The sequence below is a fragment of the Coenobita brevimanus genome, chromosome 117 (genome assembly GCF_032717465.1).
Source record: "Coenobita brevimanus isolate Jiangsu-jjx chromosome 117, ASM3271746v2, whole genome shotgun sequence".
Taxonomy (NCBI): domain Eukaryota; kingdom Metazoa; phylum Arthropoda; class Malacostraca; order Decapoda; family Coenobitidae; genus Coenobita; species Coenobita brevimanus.
In genome coordinates this window covers 6,345,841-6,370,840 of record NC_137070.1, presented here as the reverse complement: position 1 = coordinate 6,370,840, position 25,000 = coordinate 6,345,841, and the positions used below count along the sequence as shown (strand labels likewise).

Sequence of the window (25,000 nt, the reverse complement as noted above, 5' to 3'; positions counted from 1 at the left end):
CCAAAAAAAAAAGAAAGTGTAAATGTTTAAAAAATAAATAAATAAATAAATAAAATAAAGAAAGAAAAAAAATGAATGCATGTATGTAAGTAATGGAGTTCAATCGTGTGTGAGCATGCTTCGCTGCGGAAAAGCAAGAGCTGATACATGCAAACGTAAACTGAGGGAGGGTCTGTCATCATCTCTCTTTGAAGAAGGGTTTTGGCCCTGAAAAGGGCCGAGATTTCTTTCGATGGAGGTGGGGGGCCACGGATGCGGCGGGCCAGCTGGATGTCCTTAGGCATGATTGTTACACGCTTGGCGTGGATGGCACACAGGTTGGTGTCCTCAAAGAGACCGACCAAATAGGCCTCAGACGCCTCCTGCAGAGCCATGACGGCAGAGGACTGGAAGCGCAGGTCAGTCTTGAAGTCCTGGGCGATCTCACGGACAAGACGCTGGAATGGCAGCTTCCTTATAAGCAGCTCAGTGCTCTTCTGGTAGCGACGGATCTCACGCAGGGCCACAGTGCCAGGCCTGTAACGGTGGGGTTTCTTGACGCCGCCGGTGGCAGGGGCGGACTTGCGAGCGGCTTTGGTGGCCAGCTGCTTGCGAGGGGCCTTGCCTCCAGTGGACTTACGTGCAGTCTGCTTGGTACGAGCCATGGCGCGCGACTGAGGAGGGAGCTGTGAGACGAGCGAGAGTGTTGGCGCGCCGCGCCTGGCAGCGGCTTTTTATGTGGCCTGCCTCCGGACTGGCGGCGTGTGAGTGGTCGGGGTGTGATGTACATGGCGGTGATTTACTGTTCATGCTTTCTCGATGCCATTCCTGGTTTGCTTGCAAAATTTGGCATGCCCTGTGGCGTGACCTGGCTACGACGCCTCTCTAGGATTGGCCTCCTGGGAGCTGGGGTTGGGCCTGGGCCTGAAATCGAGGTTAGGTGGATAAGGTTCGTACTTGCACGACCGACACTGCGTTATATAAGGGTGGTCGGCGAGCGGGGTCGTCATCATTGTTGGTGCTGGGAGCGGAGTGGACACTCACTACTACTGGGTCTGGAGGAGCAGTAGCAGCAGCTGTAGACACTATGACTGGTCGAGGCAAAGGCGGCAAGGGTCTGGGCAAGGGAGGCGCCAAGCGACACCGCAAGGTGCTTCGTGACAACATCCAGGGCATCACCAAGCCTGCCATCCGTCGTCTGGCTCGTCGTGGCGGCGTGAAGCGTATCTCGGGCCTGATCTACGAGGAGACCCGCGGTGTTCTCAAGGTGTTCCTCGAGAACGTGATTCGCGATGCTGTCACCTACACTGAGCACGCCAAGCGTAAGACCGTGACCGCGATGGACGTGGTGTACGCCCTGAAGAGGCAAGGGCGCACCCTTTACGGCTTCGGCGGCTAAGAGGCTGCGTGCATAACTGCATGGCACTATTCCACCTGGCCACGGCAAAGCACACAATAAACAGCAACCCCCGGACCTCTTTTAGAGGTCCACACCTAATTTCTGTGAAAGAGAATGAATGAAGGCATAGTAGTATAAGTAAATGCAGACGTTGAGCAGGTTAGGTAGCACCATTTTCTCTCTCTCTCTCTCTCTCTCTCTCTTTCTTTTAATGTAACAGATATGAAAACATGTAATGCAACCCGACCAACTCTTACCACACCTAACATAACCAAACCAAACCAACCATAACCTAACTGAACCATACCAAACCTCTCTCTCTCTCTCTCTCTCTCTCTGTCTGGCAGTTAAAAAAAAAAAAAAAAAAAAAAAAGGTGGGGGATTAGGCAACTGTCAATTTGGCTACTACATCTTCTAATTTAAATGGACGTCTGCATACATATACATTATCACTTATTTTGCTGGGCCATTGCTTTCTCTGTTCCTCTGGTCTACTCCCCCCCCCACCCCCATTTCAGGAAAGCTTTCTCCATACCTATCAGGGCAATTTCCATCCTGTTGCGAGAGCATCTCCTCTGCTGCGCTCCGGGAGTCGCCTCCGTAAATCGTGAAGGCAAATCCCACTAATCCAAGGTATTTCTGCCTTCATATGCACGAGCAGCAGCACACTTGAAGGATGCACCTAGAGTAAAGAAGACACAGTCAGTCACGTCGGTGAGGCACCACAAACGGTGCATGATATGAATGCCTAAGTGTTAGACAGACAGAATGTCTGCATATGAACAAGTTATCCCTTGAATTTGTCGCTGTCACGGCCGTTTTCTCTAAGTACCAAAACCCACCAATCACCCATCGTACAAGCATTGCATCAACCGCTGAGGCCTGAAATCAAATTTAAATGGATCCGATTGGTACTTGCACGACCGCTAGTGCATTATATAGAAGAGGTGGCTGACAAGGTGGCTGACACTCGCCTCCCAACAGTTTCACTAATCAGGCGTTCACGGAGCTCCCAGTTCGATGGTTGGTGGTGGTGGTGCTGCTGAATATTATTATTAATCTTTGATGATGATGATGATGATGATGATGATGATGATGATTGATGATGATGATGATGATGATGATGATGATGATGAATGAATGAATGGATGGATGGATGAATAGATGGTGGTGGTAGTGGTGGTTTTTGATTGTGTAGTAACTAGTTGTTGCAATACTACTCATAATGACGAGAGAAATGAATGATAAGTATTTTCTTCATTATTGCTCTTATTTGGGGGTGTTAAATCCACAATGGTCGTCACCACACGACTAATATATATATATATATATATATATATATATATACTGTTGTATACATCACCATATCCTCTGCCACTGAACGACTTTGTCCATTCCTTCGATGGTGGGAGAATAGCCATCATCATCATCACCTATGTTTTCATTCATCCACCCGGCCAGGCAGTTAGGAGGCATAATTATACAGGACAGTATTATGCAGGTGCAGTTGGGAACGGGACAAGACTCTATGTAGTAGTGGGAATAATAATATTATTATTATTATTATCATTACTCCACCTTCACTGATGTCAGTAGCTTCTTACATGCAACCGAACGTAAATATAGCCACAGACACATGCCAGCATTCAACACATACCACGTTATAGGCACATACACAAACATACAGTATACCAACACATTCATCCATACCCAAAGATGATGATGATGATGCTGTTGGGCAATGCCAAAGTCTATTCTCTCTCAAGAAACGAATGTGGCTCCTAAAGGAGCCGATGGAGGTGAAGAAGAAGAAGGATTTCTTGGAAGCGTTTACTTCTTCTCCGTCTTCTTGGGGAGCAGCACAGCCTGGATGTTAGGCAGGACACCTCCCTGGGCGATGGTGACGCCAGAGAGGAGCTTGTTGAGCTCCTCATCATTGCGGATAGCCAACTGCAGGTGACGGGGAATGATACGAGTCTTCTTGTTGTCACGGGCTGCGTTGCCAGCCAGCTCAAGCACTTCAGCTGCTAGGTACTCCATGACTGCAGCCAAGTAGACGGGAGCACCAGCACCCACACGCTCGGCGTAATTGCCTTTACGAAGGAGACGGTGGATCCTGCCGACGGGGAACTGGAGCCCAGCCCTGCTAGATCGGGACTTGGACTTTCCCTTCACCTTGCCTCCCTTGCCACGTCCGGACATGCTGCTGCTGCTGCTGGAGTAGTAGGACCTTCAGGAGAAGACTAATGCGTCCCCGGCCCTTTTTTTTTTTTTTTGAAAGATTCCCTACACATATAGTGCAGGCCGGGCCATACATTAGCCCGGTCAGTGGTGTATGGGCTGATTAAAAAGAGAATAAGTGGGGAGAACAGGACCTGGGGAATGCCCAGTACACACGTCCTGTCTCCTGGCTTTGGGGTGTGTGTGTCCCCGGCCCGTTGTTTTGTTGTTGTGGATATTCTCCCCACGACGTGGTGGGGAACGGGCAAACAAAGAGCCCGTCGCAGAAGAGGCGAAAAAAAGCTCCAAAAATGGAGCATAGCAGGGAAGACGACGTGCAGACAGGGCAAGGGCGGCAGAGGAAGGGAACGAGGCGATGGTGAAAAAACAGCCCGATGATGGAGGAGACAACGGGGCGTGAGCGGTAGACAGGGCGGCGCCGATAGAGAGGGCGCCGGCAGGCTCAGGTGGATGACCCCTTACGACTCGGTGGTGTTTCGCGGCCGGCTGCTTCGATGTTAAACAGAGGGCAGAGCGGGACGAGAGCTTGATCGACAAACCGGCGCCGATGGTAAGGGCGCCGAAGCTCAGGTCGAAGTCCCGAACTCTGCCCTCAACCCCCATCGGACTCGCTCCAGCTCTCCACAGCAGCAGGTGGTGGCGTGGAGGGTAGGCCCAGTCATGGTGGACACAAGGGGCACAACCCCGGTCAAGGTATAATCGGAGGAATGGCGGTCGGCCATGGAAAGGGCGGACGGCCTACATCTCCTGATGGGCTGACCGGGGCACTCCCGACGGTGGAGAGGACAGGCCCGCCCCTTGGCTGGTGCGGCTGCTGTGGAGAGCTGGTCCCGCCGGGAACAGCGGTGGAGGTGTTGCCTCGGCGAGAGGTGGACTGCGAGTGCCCCGGCCCGGTGGTGGTGGTGGTGGTGGTGGAATATTCGCCTCAGTGCAATACTGAGGCACGGGCAAACGTGTGAGCCCGTTCAGTGACGTGCGGCTGCACTGTCAAGTAAATGAATGAGGAGAACTCTGGAATTGGGATAAATAGGTGAAGTGAATTGAGGAGGTGCTGTGGAGGTACAATACCTGGTCATAAAAGGGTTAGGTGTAGTGCATAATGCACTGTCCTTTAACGTGGGGGGGGATATTTCTCAACTGTGGTAAGTAAGGTTTGAAGTGGCGTGTTGGCTATAATAGAAGGGGCATCAATTTCGTCAATGTGGGTCCAGGTGAAGCCTCTGTGTAGATTTGCTCTGAGAGGGTGTGTGACTGGACACCTTAGGATGTAATGGTGTAGTGGCGAGGGTTCTTGGTCCTGGCAGTGATGACAAGGGCTAGGATTGGTGTTGGCAAGTTGATTATAACAGTGGAATCCAAGCCGCAAGCGACGTAGGCGGACTAGGACGTAATTGGGGGTGTGCGGGAGCAGTGGAAGAGGCACACAACCCGTGGCCCTGCCGTACCATGTGGCAGAGCGGGAGGCTTCTGTAGTGAGGAGTAGGTGTTCTTCTCTAGTCCACTGCCATGTCGCTTTGATGATTGGGGCCAGGATTTTTTGAGGGGAGTCGGGAAGATTAAAGGTGATGTTGGGCAGGCTGCATGCATCTCTAGCAGCCTGATCTGCCCGCTCATTTCCCTGTAGGCCTACGTGACCCGGCACCCAGTGTATGAAAATAGTGCCTCCATGATCTTTAATTTTCCTGGCGCACAGGAAAATGGAGGATAGAAGGAAGGGGTTATTGCCTAGGGTGTGAGAATGGATTGCGCGGATCGCTGAAAGTGAGTCAGAATGCACAGCGATGTTACAGTGTGCATGATGATATGCATGCCTTAATGCTCCCAGAATAGCTGTAAGCTCCGATTGAAGCACTGATGCGCCTGGTGTGAGTCGCCACGACACCACCTCGTTGCCACAGACGAAGGCAGCACCCGCTGCCTCATCTGCAGTGACAGAGCCGTCAGTGTAGTAGTCTGTAGACGACCAGCGTTGCAGAGCTTCTACACGGGCTAAGGCTCGCTGCCGAAGGAGAGCAGGGACGCAGTTGCGCACCCTCCCCTCTCCCGGAAAGACGAACCTGAAGGGTGGTGGTGTCCATGGAGGTGGGTCGTGGTACCCTGCGCAAGGCGCATCAGGCTCCCTGCAAATGCTAGCTGCAGTGTTGAGCCTGTGCAGCGCAGCAACAAGTCCGCGGGCCCAGTCATTGCTTGGTGCGAGGTCAGGTGGTCTTGACAGCAGACGCTTTAGCAAGACTGAGACAGCGAGCTCTGGCCTGCGCTGCACAAGCTGTAACACTACAGCAGTTGCACGGAGAGTGACACGTCCGTGTAGTGATGGAAGCTCGCCTTCCAAACGGAGGTTAACTAAGCGTGTCCACATAGGAGCGTGCAGAATGATGCGGAGTGCATTGTTCTGAATCACTTCCAGCGAAGCGCGCACAGGTGGGGCCAAGTTTGGCAGACAAATAGCACTGTAGTCGATAAGCGACCGAATGGCGTGCACATAGAAGGTGCGGAGGACCTTGTAGGAGGCCCCCAGCCCCTTCCTAGAAAGAAATCTGAGTGCCGCCATTCGCGAAGCAGCTTTCTCCCGCAGGTATTTGACATGCCTGTTGAACTTTAGTCCCACATCCATCCACACACCCAAATATTTATAGGTGGTTACGCAAGCTAATGAGTGTCGTCCGAGCAGCAAAGGGTGAGGCGAAGGGTTGAGGCCAAAGGGCATATAGCGAGTCTTCGCCATATTAACCTTCAACCCCAGCTCCTTCGACTTACCGTGCAGTCTAAAGAGGGCCTCATTAGCTTGCGCATAGCAATCTCTTCTCGAAAAAACTAGCACTAGGTCGTCCGCATATGACAGGAGCGTGACTCCCTGACCGTAAGTGACACGGAGCAGCCCCTCCATCAGGATGTTAAAAAGAACGGGGCTGATGACACTGCCCTGTGGCGTGCCATTCTCGTGTTTATGCGGCTGGGAGACACTCCCCTGAAAGCGGACGCTAGCAGTTCTTTCAAGGAAGAAATCCTGTATCCATCGCAGGAGCTTACCCCCCACTCCCTTATCAGCGAGAGCGCTGAGGATAGCGGAATGGCTGGCCAGCTCAAAGGCTTTCTCTAAATCAATGAAAATCGCCATACCCACTCCGCCCCGAAGTTCTCCGAGAAACGACGCTAAACAGTGGGCAGTACTGCGGCCATGGTGGTAGGCAAATATTCTCGGATGGAGAGGACCCAGGCGCCAGGTGAGTCGCGCCCGCACCACCCTCTCAGCTGTTTTCCCAATACAGCTGAGTAGTGAGATGGGGCGCGTGGCGCCTGGGTCGCTCGGCTTCGGGATGGGGTGGATAAGGGCGGTTTTCCATGATTTAGGTAACTTACCCTCAGACCATGATAAGTTGAGCAGCTTCAGCAGCCATTGTCTCCCGCAATCTCCTGAGTGTGATAGCATAGAATACGTGAGGCCGTCTAGCCCTGATGCAGTGTCAGCCCTGCGCCGCAAAGCATCCAGCAGTTCAACGTCCGTGATGGGGCAATCAGCTTCATCATGGCGCTTACAAGCTGCTTGGATTGCCGCAGCGCGAGAGTCTGATAGTTGCACCTGTCGGGCTATGACGTCTCTGGGGAGATTGCGAGAGGCAGCACGGTCCGCGAAATGCTCGGCAAGACGACTGGCCTCTGAGGCAGGGTCAGGGTGAGAGGGCGGGTGGGAGGGGCGGGGGTTGGTGAAGGACCGCAACTTTCTCCACATCTCTCGGAGAGTGGAGTGAGGTCCTAAAGTCCTGCACCATCTCACCAACTCCTCCTCGCGAAGGCGGCGCTTTTCTGCTAAGACGTGTCGTGACACAGCCTCTAAGCGTATGCGTTGAGGTGAGCCTCGACGACGCCTGTACTCGCGTCGCGCCGCATTCAACCGCCGATTCAATTCCCTGACACGGTCGCAGTAAATCCAGCCGTCCCTGTAGCTTTTCGTGGACCGTCGCTTTTGGGGAATGGACTCTGTGGCTGCCTCTTGAAAGGTGGATGTAATAAAGTTGCTCAAGTTATCAAGGTCAGAGGGGGGGTGAGATGAGGAGAAGATGCGAACTAGGGCCTTTCCAAAGGCAGCCCAGTTCGCTTTCTCGACATCCCACCTCAAGGGTGGCGTGGGGGGGGGGAGGGGGGTAAGCTCTAGGTCAACAGTGATTGCATAATGGTCACTCATGAGGGTGGGGTGTATGGACCAACGTGCCGCATCCTTTAAAGGATCCGACACGAAAGTGAGGTCAAGACGCCCCCCCCTAACATGAGTGGACCTTGAGGTGTCCGTCAGGAGAGTCACCCCGTCCATTTCTTCCATAACCAGAGATAGGTGCCGTCCTGCTTCATTGGTGGCTTGAGGTGAGTTAAGCAGTGGGTGATGTGCATTCAGGTCACCCCCGATGATGACAGGCCCTCTGGTAGCCTGGGAGAGTAACTCCCCCAGCTCCAGGGCAGCACCAGGCCTGCTATAAATATTGTAGATGGTGAGGGGCGACTCTGACAGGTGAAGGCGCACCCCTTGCACTTCCACATCACTTCCACAGAAAGGAGTATACTCACAATCTGAGGAGGCAATGTGGTTCTGAACCAGGACGGCACAACCTCTGGTTATACCTCGAGTGTATGGAAGGAGATGGGTGGTATAACCCTGCAGACGGAATTTGTGGGTTTCCCCCAGCAGAGTTTCCTGCAGAAGGAACACGTGAGGGGAGTCCCTCGCTGCGGCCTCCTGCAGGAGCGGGAGCTTCCCCATTACTCCCGCGCAGTTCCACTGGAGGAGTCTGAGGGGGCGGGAGACCCCTCGTCCATGGACAGTGCCAGTCGGAGCTGTGTTTCCGGCGATCTCCGAGGCACTCGAGGAGGTTGGGGAGTCTCCCGCGTGCCTAACGGGGAACGTGAGGGATCGCAGCTCCGGTTGTTCACTGTTGCATGGTGGGATGTTCTCGCCCTGTTTTGGCCCCTTTTCCTGCTCCGGCCTATGCGCTCGTCTTTCTGCTGTGGTGGAATGGGTGTAGTGCGAGATGGTGAAGGTGGAGTGGGCAGACTGGTTGGTGATGGAAGTGTAGTTTGCCGATTCTGTCTTACTGCAGGAGGACACGAGCCTGATGGCTTTGGAGAGGAAGGTCTCTGTGTTGGAGGTGAGAGGTGTTGCAGCTTGAGTTTTTCTAGCGCATTCTGCATCGCTAAGTCCGCTTTGGGTAGGACTGACCGTGGCAGAATCGGGAAGTGATCGAGGAGCAGCCGTAGCAACTCCATCAGGAGTGTTTTTCCAATTTGCGCCAGCTTGTCGAAGTCGAGAGCTGGCATGGGTGATGCAGGAGGCTGGGGTGGCAGAGGTGTGGCGGCTGGTTGGGTGTGAGGTGGGGGGGGCGTGGACGTCTGCCCTGACTGTGACAGTCCTGTAGCCTGAGGCGTCACTTTCTCTTTCATTGTTGTTGCAGTGGGGAGAGGTGGAAAAGCGTCTGGTTGGAGAGCTGGAGGTGGAGCGGGAGCGTTCTTCTGTTGGCCCCAGACAAATGTTCCTGGGGGGGCAGGGATGGTGAGAGTGGCTTGTTGTTCTTGCACCCATTGGACCTGACTCTCTCTCCCCTTCTCCACTTTGCTGGTGCGTGCAGGGCAAGTCGGGTGCCAGGCATGGTGAGAACCTGTGCAATTGGGGCATCTGGCAGTCACCTTCTCCTTTGCTTTTAACTTGTCGAGGCAGATGGTTGTGTCGTGTGCCCCGCTGCACACGCCACATGCATAAGGCCTCGTGCAAGTTGCCCTGTGATGGCCGTACCGTTGACAGCGGTAGCATCTCAGGGGCTCTGGGGAGAAGGGGCGCAGCCAGTATTTGCCCCAATTGCCCAGGTCCAGGAAAGGCACAAGGGGGCCCCGCAGGGTCACTCGAACCTGCAGGGTCTCCCCGCGCGTTTTCGTGTGTTGGCAGCGCTCTGCTTCCTCGACAAGGGCGTGGCTCTTCAAAATGTCGACTGGCATTCTGCGGGGATAACCCATTACTGTGGCCTTTGTCAGCTGGTCTCCACGATTGATCTCTAAAATGCGCACTGCCGCCGCTTCGTCCTCTGCAATGGTCTTTAATTGGGCGTATGCCTCCTCTGTGTTCGGCACGAGAACGCAGCTCTCGTCCCTCCCGATTCTGTTGGTGACCGATAGATGCGGGTGTAGTGCCTCCAGTGTTTCCACCGCCTTGTATGAGTGGGTGAAGCCTTCCTGCTGAGGAACTCTGAAGGCGGGGAAAGTTGAGGTAGGTGGAGGTGGTGCCGCTACAGTGACTGAGGGGCGCACAAATGGTCTGGTATGAGCTGATGGTGGGCGCCTCGTTGGTGGTTGCTGAGCCGGAGGTGGGTGGACAAAATCCTTGCAGCCCTTGTTCTTCTCACGTCCTCCTCTTCGACGCACCAGGGTGTAGCCATCGTCGTCGATGGTGGTGTTCGTGGCCGCTCCAGGTGTGTTAGAGGGGGGAGATGCTGCGGCAGAGGTTGTGGTTGTCGTGGCAGGTGAAGGGGCATGGGTGTCGTCACGAGCGCACGAATCCTGCGGTGCTGGTGTGATATCCGTGTCCATGCCCTCGTGACGGCGAGGCATTTTCCTGGGTAAATCCGAGGATGAGGAGGTGGAGGAGGCATTAGGGGTGGGAGGTTTAGGGCGAGCCTCAGTCCCCTGAGCTGGTGCAGTCATGTCATGGTCAGAGGCGTTACTCTCGGGCGAACTGTGCCTCGTTCTCTTCTGATGACCCAGCGTCTTGGTACAGGTGGTGGTACGGTTAGCTGGGCTCTTAGCTGGGCTCGGAGAGGAGCGTCTGGATAAGCTGGGTCCTCGGGGAGTAGGTGGGGGGGGGGGATTACGGCACTCCATGACGGAGGCCGTCACGCACACATACAGTCACACTCACTTTCACACACACAAGCACACAGGCGCGAGAAGAAGCCTACCTACAGTGGCGGTATCTGTCCCCCCGCTAGCGGAGGCCGTGACAGCCCTACCACTGCCCCGAAGGTCTTTCCTAGCCCTAACAAGTTGTTGGCCCACCCCAGTCGCTTCCTATAACCACCCCTGCTAAGGGGCCCCTTTGTGTACCTGGCCTGCGCCAGGAAACCGCAGGGTTCGGCGTCGTACCACGACTGGGGACACTAAAGGCCGAAAGGAAATATAGTAAGAGGGGGGTGCAACCCACGAAAGGGCGGGTACACACAAGTGTGTGTACCCCGGTACACAGACGTGGGGCGAAAGTGATGAGGCAGCGATGGCAAAACCTTGAAAAGCAGGTGGTGTGTGCTTGTGGATGGCACGGGAGTGCCGAATCGCGTGCCCACCAATGAGGGAGCAGATCGGAGAAACGCCAATCACGGAGCAGATCAAATGCTCTCCAATGAGTGACCAGATCAGATGCCTTCCAATGGGAAAACTGTATGGTCTTGGAGAGGTAGAAGTCTCTGCTCGGAGATGTGCTCGGTACGGCTGCTGGAAAGGGAATGCCCCGGCCCGCGCGACCTTCCCTTAAATACCCGTCTTCCCGATCCGACCCCATCCCACCCGCGAATGGGAAGGAGGCAGAAGCCGGGCTGCGATCGGGCAGAAATCACATATAAGGATTTCAGCAAGCGCGGCCCCCGATTCTCGTGCGAGCAGCGGAAGGAGAAGCATCTCCAGCTCCTTAACTCTACGGAGTTTACATCCCACGTTTCACTTTCGTTAACTCGATTCCTCACTTCCTGCCACCAGCAGCACCACACGACTGTGACTATACACTGTTAGGCAACTGACAGCTGTATATCACAGTCAGGCGGGTTTTCCCGCCTTCCAAACACTCTCCTTTCTGTAACGTTCCCCCCCCACCATCTCCCCCTACACACATACACACACACATCCAACACACCACACTCTATCTCCCTGTCCTTTGCAATCCTTTGCCCACATCGCCGTAGGATTTCCTGCAACCCCATCACTGGCGAACCGAACCCCGCGGGAAGGCCGTTTAGGGCCGCCACAAGGGGGGCCACTAGGTTGGCTGGGGAGCCAGGGGGTTGCAGGAAGGCAAAACGCTGTTAGGGTTAGGTTCCCCTCAGGGGGCAATCAGCGTAGGTGCCAGGGTCCCTCCCCACGACGTCCTTTAGAGGACGGGGGAGGTAAAAACCCGGCGCCTAGGATCGCTGATATAGGTAGGCCTGGGCACTCCCTTTTTCTCTCCCTATCATTATGAAGAAAACGACCAACCAACCCAGAACCCCTCCCCAAGGACAAGGAGGAGGAGGAGGAACCATCCCCAAAACCAAGACAACGAAGCCAAAACCAATACAGTTGAAGACAGGCACAACAACCACAGGCAACATGACGAAACTAGCTGGCCTAAACAAAAGACCAAGAGACCCCAGCCCCAAGGAACATACACCAGGAGCAAAAAAGCAAGTACCTGTGCAACAGGACAACTCGCAGAAGAAAAACCCGCTGACTCCACCCACCGATAATTCAAGTGAAATGGACACCACTCCACCACCGCCAGAATCTGACTTTACAGAAGCAATCTCCACTTCACCCAGTGACATCAACGACACGGCCCAAGACTGCACAGCACAAATAGATGAGCAAGAGGCAGACAACTCTAATACAGCACCAAATGAAGACGAAAACTTCACCGTCGTCACCAACAAGAAAAAGTACAACAAAAACCAGAAACGAAGCAATGACAGCAGCAATGACCCCCTAGCTCTGCCAGCCCCCCTTAAATCGGGAAACGACAACCCCTCTGCAGCACGACCTCCAAACATCCAACCCAGAAGAACTCCAGCTGTCTCCGTAAAGACTGCCCCACGCCCCACTACAAACCTACCACCCTTCCTGATACCAAAGCAGGAGGCCTTCGCCACAACAATGGACCTAGTCATGCAACTAGAAGAGGAACACCCCAACCTGAAATTCCACACCACAACGAGACGAGACTACAGTATGATCTTAACACCACACGACCAAGACACGTACGAGACCCTGAAGTATTGCAAAACAGTAGCAGGCTACCCTGCAATCATAAAGGAATTAAACCCCGCCCTTGCAACACGCAAAGTCATACTGATGGGCTACAACCAATTTCAGCCACTAGAACCAATCCTAAAACACAGCCAGGTGGAAACAGCCACACGCTGCGAAACACGAGGGAACCGACAAGACAAGTTCTAGTAACAATCAGAGGCACCATTCCCCAGACTCTAGACCTGGGAAACTGGGGAACCTACTACCTACGCCCATATTCCCCAGAACCACTAAGATGTTACAATTGCCAGAAGTTTGGACATCATCAATCGACATGTACACGCCCACCAACCTGTGCAATGTGCAGCCAACAACATCCAACAGAGCAGTGCCTCAACAAGTTCAAAACCAAACAGCCAATAAACTCCAAATGCCCAAATTGCGGACGCAACCACCATGCCTGGAACAGATCCTGCCCAGCAAGGATAGACAGAGTACTAAAAAGCATGGAAGGACAAGCCAAGTGGGTGCAGGAGAGACTCAAAGTCTCTCCAGCACCCCTAGGCACCTTCGTCTGGGGTACACAGAACAGACAATCCCAACCCCCACCCAACCCCACCTCAACAGCAGAGTACCCCCCACTCCCCAGAAGCAGCAACGCCACCACCACCAACTTCAAAACAAGCCTACCTGTCTCACAACAATCACCCCCATCCCTCACCCAAGTAACCTCAACACCAATTTTGACTACGACTGCAACACAAACACAGTCGACAGAGGCAACCCAAACGCCACAGCCACAACTCACTACAGTGGACACAGAAACACTCCGCACCTTATGCCGGGAGATAGCACTGGGAGTACTACAGATTGTCTCAGACCAACTAGGCCGCCAACTAGACCCCAGACTAGTAACCCCAGCGATAAACAAGTTAATCAACACTCACACGACACAACACAGCCCCAACTTACTCACCCCAAGCAGCCAGCCAGACAACCCACCTCTACCAACCGCCTCACAGATCAACCCAACACACCAACCACCGCTGCAACCAACCCCATACCCCTACAAACCCCCACAACCCCAAGAACAAGCAGACAAACCACCCCACTCCACATCAATAGACGCCAGGCACACACAGAGAACTCGCTCACGATCACCACTAAAAGCCATGGACATAACCCAAGCAACGAGCGAAACAACACGCAACCTACCCCCAGATCACACAACAACCTAGATGCACAAAATGTCCTGGGACTTACTCAACAGCATAACCCCAATAACAACAACATCAAGTTCCTCCAGTGGAATATCTGCGGAATCAGGGGTAAACAAGCAGAACTCGAGGAAGCAGTCCACACAGACAAAACAGATGTGGTCATACTACAAGAAACCCTCCTGCCCCAAAACCGAAACTGCAGACTGAGAGGCTTTACCCCCCTCTTCCGACCCTCAGCACGTAACGGACCCCAAGGCCTCGCAATATTCATAAGAAGCCATATACCCACAACACCCATAGTACCCATGCCACATTGTGGTGACGGAATAGAGGCACAGGGAATTTCCATATCACTGCAGAACTGCAATCTCCACATCTACAACGTATACCGCAAGCATAACGCAGACCTTGACCTCACAGAACTCGTTGCTAATGCTGACACCCAGCCAACACTCATAGTAGGAGATATGAACGCCCACCACCCCCTCCTCGGCTCCCCTAGCACCACCAACCAAGCAGGGAGACACATTGCAGAACTCCTGAATGAAACTAACACAGTCACCCTTCTCAATAAAGCCAATACCCCAACCCATATACAAGGAGGCCGCCTTGACCTCGCCTTCATATCAACCAATCTGGCTCCCCTAACCCAGTGGAACACCCACCCAATTCTAATGTCTGACCACCATGCCATATCAATAACAGCTAATTTACCCCCTCTACCCAAACCACCAGGCCCACCCCCACGATTCAATACAAAAAAAGCTAACTGGCAACTATACACAGATACTCTGGAACAACTCACAGCCTCACTGCAACACTCACTTGATCTCCAAGCACATGAAAAACAAATAACAACAGCCATACAAGACGCCGCACTAGCTGCCATCCCCAAAACAACACACAAAAGATTCAACCACAAAGACTGGTGGTTTTACAACGATAGAGTCAAGGAACTAAACCACAGACAAAACCAAGCAAAGAAAATATACAGGAAAAACAGAACACCTGAAGGACTGCAACACTTACGTACGACAGTCCGACTAGTAAGAGAAGAAAAGAACAAAATCAAGGAGAAAAAGTGGTTAGAGTGGTGCAGTTCCCTTAATGCAAGCAGCAGCACTGGGGCATTATGGAAGAAACTCAGAGCAGTGTCAGGATCAACCCCCAACAGACCCACATCCCACCCCAACCCACAAGAAGAAGCCGAGAGAATAGCACTAAACTTTGCAAACAACACTTCCCCAAGACATCTCCCAGATGCCACAAGACGGCGCCAGGAATTACTGCATAATGAAAGAAGACACCTAATTAACAGGGAGAAGCAAAAAGAGCATCCAGCCGACTGCCCATTCACTATGAACGAACTTGAAAATGCACTGAAAACAAGCCAAGACACTGCCCCTGGTAAGGATAGCATCACTTACTCTATGATAAGACACGCAGGCCCCATCGCAAAAGCCGCCATACTGAACCTAATTAACCATTCCTGGGAAGCAGGACAACTCCCAACAACTTGGAAACAGGCACTCATCACCCCCGTGCCAAAACCCAAAATCCAGGCTCATACAGGCCCATCTCCCTACTAAGCTGTCTCAGCAAAACAGCTGAAAGAATGATTTTGCGAAGACTACAGTGGTGCACACCCACACCCCACGATCATATATTCGCCTACACCAGCGGCAGGGGAACGAGCGAATGCCTCGCAACACTATTCACCGAACTGAGAGGAAGGAGGGCTAGCTATTTTCATAGACTTAGAGAAGGCCTTCGAACTAGCCTGCCCCGAATCAATACTAGACGCCCTGGCCCGCAAAGGAATAGGAGGCAAGCTTCTACAGTGGATAGAAAACTTCTTCACAAACAGAGAAGCGATGGTGCGTTTCCACGGCACCACATCATCACTCCACAAACACACCAACGGCACCCCTCAGGGAAGTATAATCAGCCCCACCCTCTTTAACACTCTAATTGAACGCCTCCTAGAAATAGACCTAGGCCCCAACGTCAAATTACTCACTTACGCAGACGACCTAGCAATCATCATAAACAAGGGCCCCTATCATACTAAAGCCCAAACCGCCTTGACACGCTTAAATTCCACCTGCAAAAACCTTGGCTTTAAAATAAACATAAATAAAACCAAAGCACTCCCCTTCGGCATGAACACACCACAACAACAACTTTACCTCGATGCCACACCTATTGACTACGTCACCACCCACATGTACCTAGGAGTCTGGCTAGATACCAGCCTCAGATTCAGACAAGAAATAAGCTACCTCAGGGAAAGAACAAAAATAAGAACAAACGCACTCAGAGCGTTAGCCGGCAGAGGAATGGGAGCAACACATCGAGTACTAAGACTCTTCTACATCCAAGCTATCCGTTCCCTAGTAGACTACGCCGCCCCCGCACTAATAACCATAGAACCACAACTAACGGAAAAGCTAGAAGTAATCCAGAATAATGCACTACGTGCGATAACAAACGCCCCACCTTGGACTCGCCTCGTCAACCTACGCATGGAATGCGGCATCGAATCATTACAAAACAGAATACAAGCACGAGTAGTATGCATAGCTGCTAAGCTAGCTCACAGTGCTTCAGACCTCACCCCTATAAAACAAATCAAAGCAGAACTGATCAGACACCCCACCCTCCTAAATAAAAGCTGGACACACTGCACAATTCGGGCCATTAGAAAATACAACGCCACAAACAAAATCACACAACAGCCCGACACCCCGATACCGGAATATAAAGAACCTCCCCCATGGACCCCCCCACCATACAGACTCCTCACCCCAAAAATCACAGGGAAAACCACACTCCCACAACTACTACGCCAAGAAGCACTAGAAAGAATTGCAACAATCACGGACCGAAACACAGCAAACTACTATACAGATGGTTCTGTAGAACAACCGAAAGCTGCAGCTGCATTCATCAGCAATGGAAAAGAATTCGCTGCAAGAATTTCTGACGGAGCATCCACCCTGCAAGCAGAACTAGTAGCCATTGCGGAGGCGCTGTCAGACACTAACAAAACAAATACACAGACGCACATAAACATACACACAGACTCTCTCTCCGCCATACAAACACTACGCAAACATAAACACCGTAACAACAGACACATCATCTCCACAATAAACAACACAGCACACAACATCGCACAATCAGGCAGAACAATCACGATACATTGGATCCCCAGCCATGTAAACATACACGGCAACGAACGTGCAGACCGTGCAGCCAAACACGCCCTTACGCACCCACAGATAGACATACACATACCACCGACCATAACACAAACAAAACACGACATAAAAATGATAACACCCACTCTCACAAAACATGAACATGAATACCATGTCAACCAAGGCTCCACTTCCGCCATCTGGTACGCCAGTGCAACAAAATATAAACAAATACCGCTTCCTACACATACACCCAACAGACTCCTCACCTACATACACCGCCTCCGCCTCGGCTACTACTTATCACGTGATCTAGTAATAAATAATATCAGAAACGCAATCTGCAACTACTGCAGAACAGACGCCCCCTTCCCCCTGCTACACTACATAATTAAATGCAGAGCAACAGCCACCATCAGAAGCAGCGCCGTTTACCCAGACCCCGATATAACACCCACCTCCCCTCTCGCCACACCTGTTCAAACACTAAGCAACACAGCCACATCCATAATCCATAACGCCATATCCAACACCCCGCATATTTTAATCAAAATAGTTAAGTCAAACCCCCCTCCGATGTAATTACTAAACGAACATTACTGCACTGGGCTACGAGGTGGCCCAGCCCCCCCCCACCATCTCTAAGAGGGGGGGGGGAAATCAATTACACATTACACACACGCGCGGCCCCCACTCTCGTGCGAGCAGCGGAAGGAGAAGCATCTCCAGCTCCTTAACTCTACGGAGTTTACATCCCACGTTTCACTTTCGTTAACTCGATTCCTCACTTCCTGCCACCAGCAGCACCACACGACTGTGACTATACACTGTTAGGCAACTGACAGCTGTATATCACAGTCAGGCGGGTTTTCCCGCCTTCCAAACACTCTCCTTTCTGTAACGTTCCCCCCCCACCGTCTCCCCCTACACACATACACACACACACATCCAACACACCACACTCTATCTCCCTGTCCTTTGCAATCCTTTGCCCACATCGCCGTAGGATTTCCTGCAACCCCATCACTGGCGAACCGAACCCCGCGGGAAGGCCGTTTAGGGCCGCCACAAGGGGGGCCACTAGGTTGGCTGGGGAGCCAGGGGGTTGCAGGAAGGCAAAACGCTGTTAGGGTTAGGTTCCCCTCAGGGGGCAATCAGCGTAGGTGCCAGGGTCCCTCCCCACGACGTCCTTTAGAGGACGGGGGAGGTAAAAACCCGGTGCCTAGGATCGCTGATATAGGTAGGCCTGGGCACTCCCTTTTTCTCTCCCTATCATTATGAAGAAAACGACCAACCAACCCAGAACCCCTCCCCAAGGACAAGGAGGAGGAGGAGGAACCATCCCCAAAACCAAGACAATGAAGCCAAAGCCAATACAGTTGAAGACAGGCACAACAACCACAGGCAACATGACGAAACTAGCTGGCCTAAACAAAAGACCAAGAGACCCCAGCCCCAAGGAACATACACCAGGAGCAAAAAAGCAAGTACCTGTGCAACAGGACAACTCGCAGAAGAAAAACCCGCTGACTCCACCCACCGATAATTCAAGTGAAATGGACACCACTCCACCACCGCCAGAATCTGACTTTACAGAAGCAATCTCCACTTCACCCAGTGACATCAACGACACGGCCCAAGACTGCACAGCACAAATAGATGAGCAAGAGGCAGACAACTCTAATACAGCACCAAATGAAGACGAAAACTTCACCGTCGTCACCAACAAGAAAAAGTACAACAAAAACCAGAAACGAAGCAATGACAGCAGCAATGACCCCCTAGCTCTGCCAGCCCCCCTTAAATCGGGAAACGACAACCCCCCTGCAGCACGACCTCCAAACATCCAACCCAGAAGAACTCCAGCTGTCTCCGTAAAGACTGCCCCACGCCCCACTACAAACCTACCACCCTTCCTGATACCAAAGCAGGAGGCCTTCGCCACAACAATGGACCTAGTCATGCAACTAGAAGAGGAACACCCCAACCTGAAATTCCACACCACAACGAGACGAGACTACAGTATGATCTTAACACCACACGACCAAGACACGTACGAGACCCTGAAGTATTGCAAAACAGTAGCAGGCTACCCTGCAATCATAAAGGAATTAAACCCCGACCTTGCAACACGCAAAGTCATACTGATGGGCTACAACCAATTTCAGCCACTAGAACCAATCCTAAAACACAGCCAGGTGGAAACAGCCACACGCTGCGAAACACGAGGGGAACTGACAAGACAAGTTCTAGTAACAATCAGAGGCACCATTCCCCAGACTCTAGACCTGGGAAACTGGGGAACCTACTACCTACGCCCATATTCCCCAGAACCACTAAGATGTTACAATTGCCAGAAGTTTGGACATCATCAATCGACATGTACACGCCCACCAACCTGTGCAATGTGCAGCCAACAACATCCAACAGAGCAGTGCCTCAACAAGTTCAAAACCAAACAGCCAATAAACTCCAAATGCCCAAATTGCGGACGCAACCACCATGCCTGGAACAGATCTTGCCCAGCAAGGATAGACAGAGTACTAAAAAGCATGGAAGGACAAGCCAAGTGGGTGCAGGAGAGACTCAAAGTCTCTCCAGCACCCCTAGGCACCTTCGTCTGGGGTACACAGAACAGACAATCCCAACCCCCACCCAACCCCACCTCAACAGCAGAGTACCCCCCACTCCCCAGAAGCAGCAACGCCACCACCACCAACTTCAAAACAAGCCTACCTGTCTCACAACAATCCCCACACTCCCTCACCCAAGTAACCTCAACACCAATTTTGACTACGACTGCAACACAAACACAGTCGACAGAGGCAACCCAAACGCCACAGCCACAACTCACTACAGTGGACACAGAAACACTCCGCACCTTATGCCGGGAGATAGCACTGGGAGTACTACAGATTGTCTCAGACCAACTAGGCCGCCAACTAGACCCCAGACTAGTAACCCCAGCGATAAACAAGTTAATCAACACTCACACGACACAACACAGCCCCAACTTACTCACCCCAAGCAGCCAGCCAGACAACCCACCTCTACCAACCGCCTCACAGATCAACCCAACACACCAACCACCGCTGCAACCAACCCCATACCCCTACAAACCCCCACAACCCCAAGAACAAGCAGACAAACCACCCCACTCCACATCAATAGACGCCAGGCACACACAGAGAACTCGCTCACGATCACCACTAAAAGCCATGGACATAACCCAAGCAACGAGCGAAACAACACGCAACCTACCCCCAGATCACACAACAACCTAGATGCACAAAATGTCCTGGGACTTACTCAACAGCATAACCCCAATAACAACAACATCAAGTTCCTCCAGTGGAATATCTGCGGAATCAGGGGTAAACAAGCAGAACTCGAGGAAGCAGTCCACACAGACAAAACAGATGTGGTCATACTACAAGAAACCCTCCTGCCCCAAAACCGAAACTGCAGACTGAGAGGCTTTACCCCCTCTTCCTCCCCTCAGCACGTAACGGACCCCAAGGCCTCGCAATATTCATAAGAAGCCATATACCCACAACACCCATAGTACCCATGCCACATTGTGGTGACGGAATAGAGGCACAGGGAATTTCCATATCACTGCAGAACTGCAATCTCCACATCTACAACGTATACCGCAAGCATAACGCAGACCTTGACCTCACAGAACTCGTTGCTAATGCTGACACCCAGCCAACACTCATAGTAGGAGATATGAACGCCCACCACCCCTCCTCGGCTCCCCTAGCACCACCAACCAAGCAGGGAGACACATTGCAGAACTCCTGAATGAAACTAACACAGTCACCCTTCTAAATAAAGCCAATACCCCAACCCATATACAAGGAGGCCGCCTTGACCTCGCCTTCATATCAACCAATCTGGCTCCCCTAACCCAGTGGAACACCCACCCAATTCTAATGTCTGACCACCATGCCATATCAATAACAGCTAATTTACCCCCTCTACCCAAACCACCAGGCCCACCCCCACGATTCAATACAAAAAAGCTAACTGGCAACTATACACAGATACTCTGGAACAACTCACAGCCTCACTGCAACACTCACTTGATCTCCAAGCACATGAAAAACAAATAACAACAGCCATACAAGACGCCGCACTAGCTGCCATCCCCAAAACAACACACAAAAGATTCAACCACAAAGACTGGTGGTTTTACAACGATAGAGTCAAGGAACTAAACCACAGACAAAACCAAGCAAAGAAAATATACAGGAAAAACAGAACACCTGAAGGACTGCAACACTTACGTACGACAGTCCGACTAGTAAGAGAAGAAAAGAACAAAATCAAGGAGAAAAAGTGGTTAGAGTGGTGCAGTTCCCTTAATGCAAGCAGCAGCACTGGGGCATTATGGAAGAAACTCAGAGCAGTGTCAGGATCAACCCCCAACAGACCCACATCCCACCCCAACCCACAAGAAGAAGCCGAGAGAATAGCACTAAACTTTGCAAACAACACTTCCCCAAGACATCTCCCAGATGCCACAAGACGGCGCCAGGAATTACTGCATAATGAAAGAAGACACCTAATTAACAGGGAGAAGCAAAAAGAGCATCCAGCCGACTGCCCATTCACTATGAACGAACTTGAAAATGCACTGAAAACAAGCCAAGACACTGCCCCTGGTAAGGATAGCATCACTTACTCTATGATAAGACACGCAGGCCCCATCGCAAAAGCCGCCATACTGAACCTAATTAACCATTCCTGGGAAGCAGGACAACTCCCAACAACTTGGAAACAGGCACTCATCACCCCCGTGCCAAAACCCAAAAATCCAGGCTCATACAGGCCCATCTCCCTACTAAGCTGTCTCAGCAAAACAGCTGAAAGAATGATTTTGCGAAGACTACAGTGGTGCACACCCACACCCCACGATCATATATTCGCCTACACCAGCGGCAGGGGAACGAGCGAATGCCTCGCAACACTATTCACCGAACTGAGAGGAAGGAGGGGGCTAGCTATTTTCATAGACTTAGAGAAGGCCTTCGAACTAGCCTGCCCCGAATCAATACTAGACGCCCTGGCCCGCAAAGGAATAGGAGGCAAGCTTCTACAGTGGATAGAAAACTTCTTCACAAACAGAGAAGCGATGGTGCGTTTCCACGGCACCACATCATCACTCCACAAACACACCAACGGCACCCCTCAGGGAAGTATAATCAGCCCCACCCTCTTTAACACTCTAATTGAACGCCTCCTAGAAATAGACCTAGGCCCCAACGTCAAATTACTCACTTACGCAGACGACCTAGCAATCATCATAAACAAGGGCCCCTATCATACTAAAGCCCAAACCGCCTTGACACGCTTAAATTCCACCTGCAAAAACCTTGGCTTTAAAATAAACATAAATAAAACCAAAGCACTCCCCTTCGGCATGAACACACCACAACAACAACTTTACCTCGATGCCACACCTATTGACTACGTCACCACCCACATGTACCTAGGAGTCTGGCTAGATACCAGCCTCAGATTCAGACAAGAAATAAGCTACCTCAGGGAAAGAACAAAAATAAGAACAAACGCACTCAGAGCGTTAGCCGGCAGAGGAATGGGAGCAACACATCGAGTATTAAGACTCTTCTACATCCAAGCTATCCGTTCCCTAGTAGACTACGCCGCCCCCGCACTAATAACCATAGAACCACAACTAACGGAAAAGCTAGAAGTAATCCAGAATAATGCACTACGTGCGATAACAAACGCCCCACCTTGGACTCGCCTCGTCAACCTACGCATGGAATGCGGCATCGAATCATTACAAAACAGAATACAAGCACGAGTAGTATGCATAGCTGCTAAGCTAGCTCACAGTGCTTCAGACCTCACCCCTATAAAACAAATCAAAGCAGAACTGATCAGACACCCCACCCTCCTAAATAAAAGCTGGACACACTGCACAATTCGGGCCATTAGAAAATACAACGCCACAAACAAAATCACACAACAGCCCGACACCCCGATACCGGAATATAAAGAACCTCCCCCATGGACCCCCCCACCATACAGACTCCTCACCCCAAAAATCACAGGGAAAAAAACCACACTCCCACAACTACTACGCCAAGAAGCACTAGAAAGAATTGCAACAATCACGGACCGAAACACAGTAAACTACTATACAGATGGTTCTGTAGAACAACCGAAAGCTGCAGCTGCATTCATCAGCAATGGAAAAGAATTCGCTGCAAGAATTTCTGACGGAGCATCCACCCTGCAAGCAGAACTAGTAGCCATTGCGGAGGCGCTGTCAGACGCTAACAAAACAAATACACAGACGCACATAAACATACACACAGACTCTCTCTCCGCCATACAAACACTACGCAAACATAAACACCGTAACAACAGACACATCATCTCCACAATAAACAACACAGCACACAACATCGCACAATCAGGCAGAACAATCACGATACATTGGATCCCCAGCCATGTAAACATACACGGCAACGAACGTGCAGACCGTGCAGCCAAACACGCCCTTACGCACCCACAGATAGACATACACATACCACCGACCATAACACAAACAAAACACGACATAAAAATGATAACACCCACTCTCACAAAACATGAACATGAATACCATGTCAACCAAGGCTCCACTTCCGCCATCTGGTACGCCAGTGCAACAAAATATAAACAAATACCGCTTCCTACACATACACCCAACAGACTCCTCACCTACATACACCGCCTCCGCCTCGGCTACTTATCACGTGATCTAGTAATAAATAATATCAGAAACGCAATCTGCAACTACTGCAGAACAGACGCCCCCTTCCCCCTGCTACACTACATAATTAAATGCAGAGCAACAGCCACCATCAGAAGCAGCGCCGCTTACCCAGACCCCGATATAACACCCACCTCCCCTCTCGCCACACCTGTTCAAACACTAAGCAACACAGCCACATCCATAATCCATAACGCCATATCCAACACCCCGCATATTTTAATCAAAATAGTTAAGTCAAACCCCCCTCCGATGTAATTACTAAACGAACATTACTGCACTGGGCTACGAGGTGGCCCAGCCCCCCCCCACCATCTCTAAGAGGGGGGGGGGAAATCAATTACTCACTCACTCACTCGCGCGGCCCCCATGTCGACTCAGTCTCTCGCTCGCTCCCGCACCGTGCACATACCGTCTGACTCGGCGCCGCCATGCCACCCAAGACCTCCGGAAAGGCCGCTAAGAAGGCCGGCAAGGCCCAGAAGGCCATTGCCAAGGGAGACAAGAAGAAGAAGCGTAGGAGGAAGGAGAGCTACAGCATCTACATCTACAAAGTGCTCAAGCAGGTCCACCCTGACACCGGTGTTTCCTCCAAGGCGATGTCTATCATGAACTCTTTCGTGAATGACATCTTCGAGCGCATTGCTGCAGAGGCTTCACGCCTGGCACACTACAACAAGCGTTCAACCATCACCAGCCGGGAGATCCAGACGGCCGTCAGGCTGCTCCTCCCTGGCGAGCTGGCCAAGCACGCCGTGTCTGAAGGCACCAAGGCTGTCACCAAGTACACCTCGTCAAAGTAGAGAGGTTACACTCTTGGCCATTTCAACATTTCCGGCTCCAATCGGAGCCACAAGATTTTCGATAAAAAGGGGAAAGACAGACTTACCAATTTTCCACTCAGGAACTCTGGTTTATCAGCTGTCTCTCTCTCTCTCTCTCTCTCTCTCTCTCTCTCTTTTCGGCAACGGTGGTTTGGGATGGGTACGTAGGCACAATCGAAATGTTTTGAACTAGGGTTGGGGGTTAAAACAATAGAGTCAAAATAAAAGAGTAAATAGGGGCGTGCGGGCCTTCTTATTCATCTGAACAACCAACAACAACGTACCGTCGCCCCAAGAAGTGACGGCACAGTGTCAGATTGCTTCGGTCACTCACCACTGCCATGCGTTCTAGGAAAACAGTGAATATGAGGTAA

At 51.7% G+C, this 25,000-nt stretch overlaps 4 protein-coding genes across 4 annotated transcripts; 3 read left to right on the top strand and 1 right to left on the bottom strand.

The window, feature by feature from the left end:
* The first annotated feature begins 1,066 nt into the window (after window positions 1–1,066).
* On the top strand, window positions 1,067–1,378 carry LOC145419113 (histone H4). The gene has a single exon (XM_080287356.1). The coding sequence runs from the start codon at window positions 1,067–1,069 to the stop codon at window positions 1,376–1,378; it is 312 nt and encodes a 103-aa protein (XP_080143482.1).
* A 1,830-nt stretch (window positions 1,379–3,208) lies between these two features.
* On the bottom strand, window positions 3,209–3,580 carry LOC145389487 (histone H2A). The gene has a single exon (XM_080264780.1). It carries the CDS (start codon window positions 3,578–3,580, stop codon window positions 3,209–3,211), a length of 372 nt encoding a protein of 123 aa, XP_080120906.1.
* Window positions 3,581–15,680: 12,100 nt separating this feature from the next.
* On the top strand, window positions 15,681–17,591 carry LOC145419188 (uncharacterized). The gene has a single exon (XM_080287426.1). The coding sequence runs from the start codon at window positions 15,681–15,683 to the stop codon at window positions 17,589–17,591; it is 1,911 nt and encodes a 636-aa protein (XP_080143552.1).
* A 6,642-nt stretch (window positions 17,592–24,233) lies between these two features.
* Window positions 24,234–24,605, top strand: LOC145389492 (histone H2B). Its single transcript, XM_080264785.1, has one exon. It carries the CDS (start codon window positions 24,234–24,236, stop codon window positions 24,603–24,605), a length of 372 nt encoding a protein of 123 aa, XP_080120911.1.
* The last annotated feature ends 395 nt before the right edge of the window (window positions 24,606–25,000 follow it).

Bases quoted from the DNA above. Each gene is read 5' to 3' on its own strand.
- LOC145419188 (XM_080287426.1), top strand. From the start codon at position 15,681: ATGGTGCGTTTCCACGGCACCACATCATCACTCCACAAACACACCAAC.
- LOC145419113 (XM_080287356.1), top strand. From the start codon at position 1,067: ATGACTGGTCGAGGCAAAGGCGGCAAGGGTCTGGGCAAGGGAGGCGCC.
- LOC145389492 (XM_080264785.1), top strand. From the start codon at position 24,234: ATGCCACCCAAGACCTCCGGAAAGGCCGCTAAGAAGGCCGGCAAGGCC.
- LOC145389487 (XM_080264780.1), bottom strand. From the start codon at position 3,580: ATGTCCGGACGTGGCAAGGGAGGCAAGGTGAAGGGAAAGTCCAAGTCC.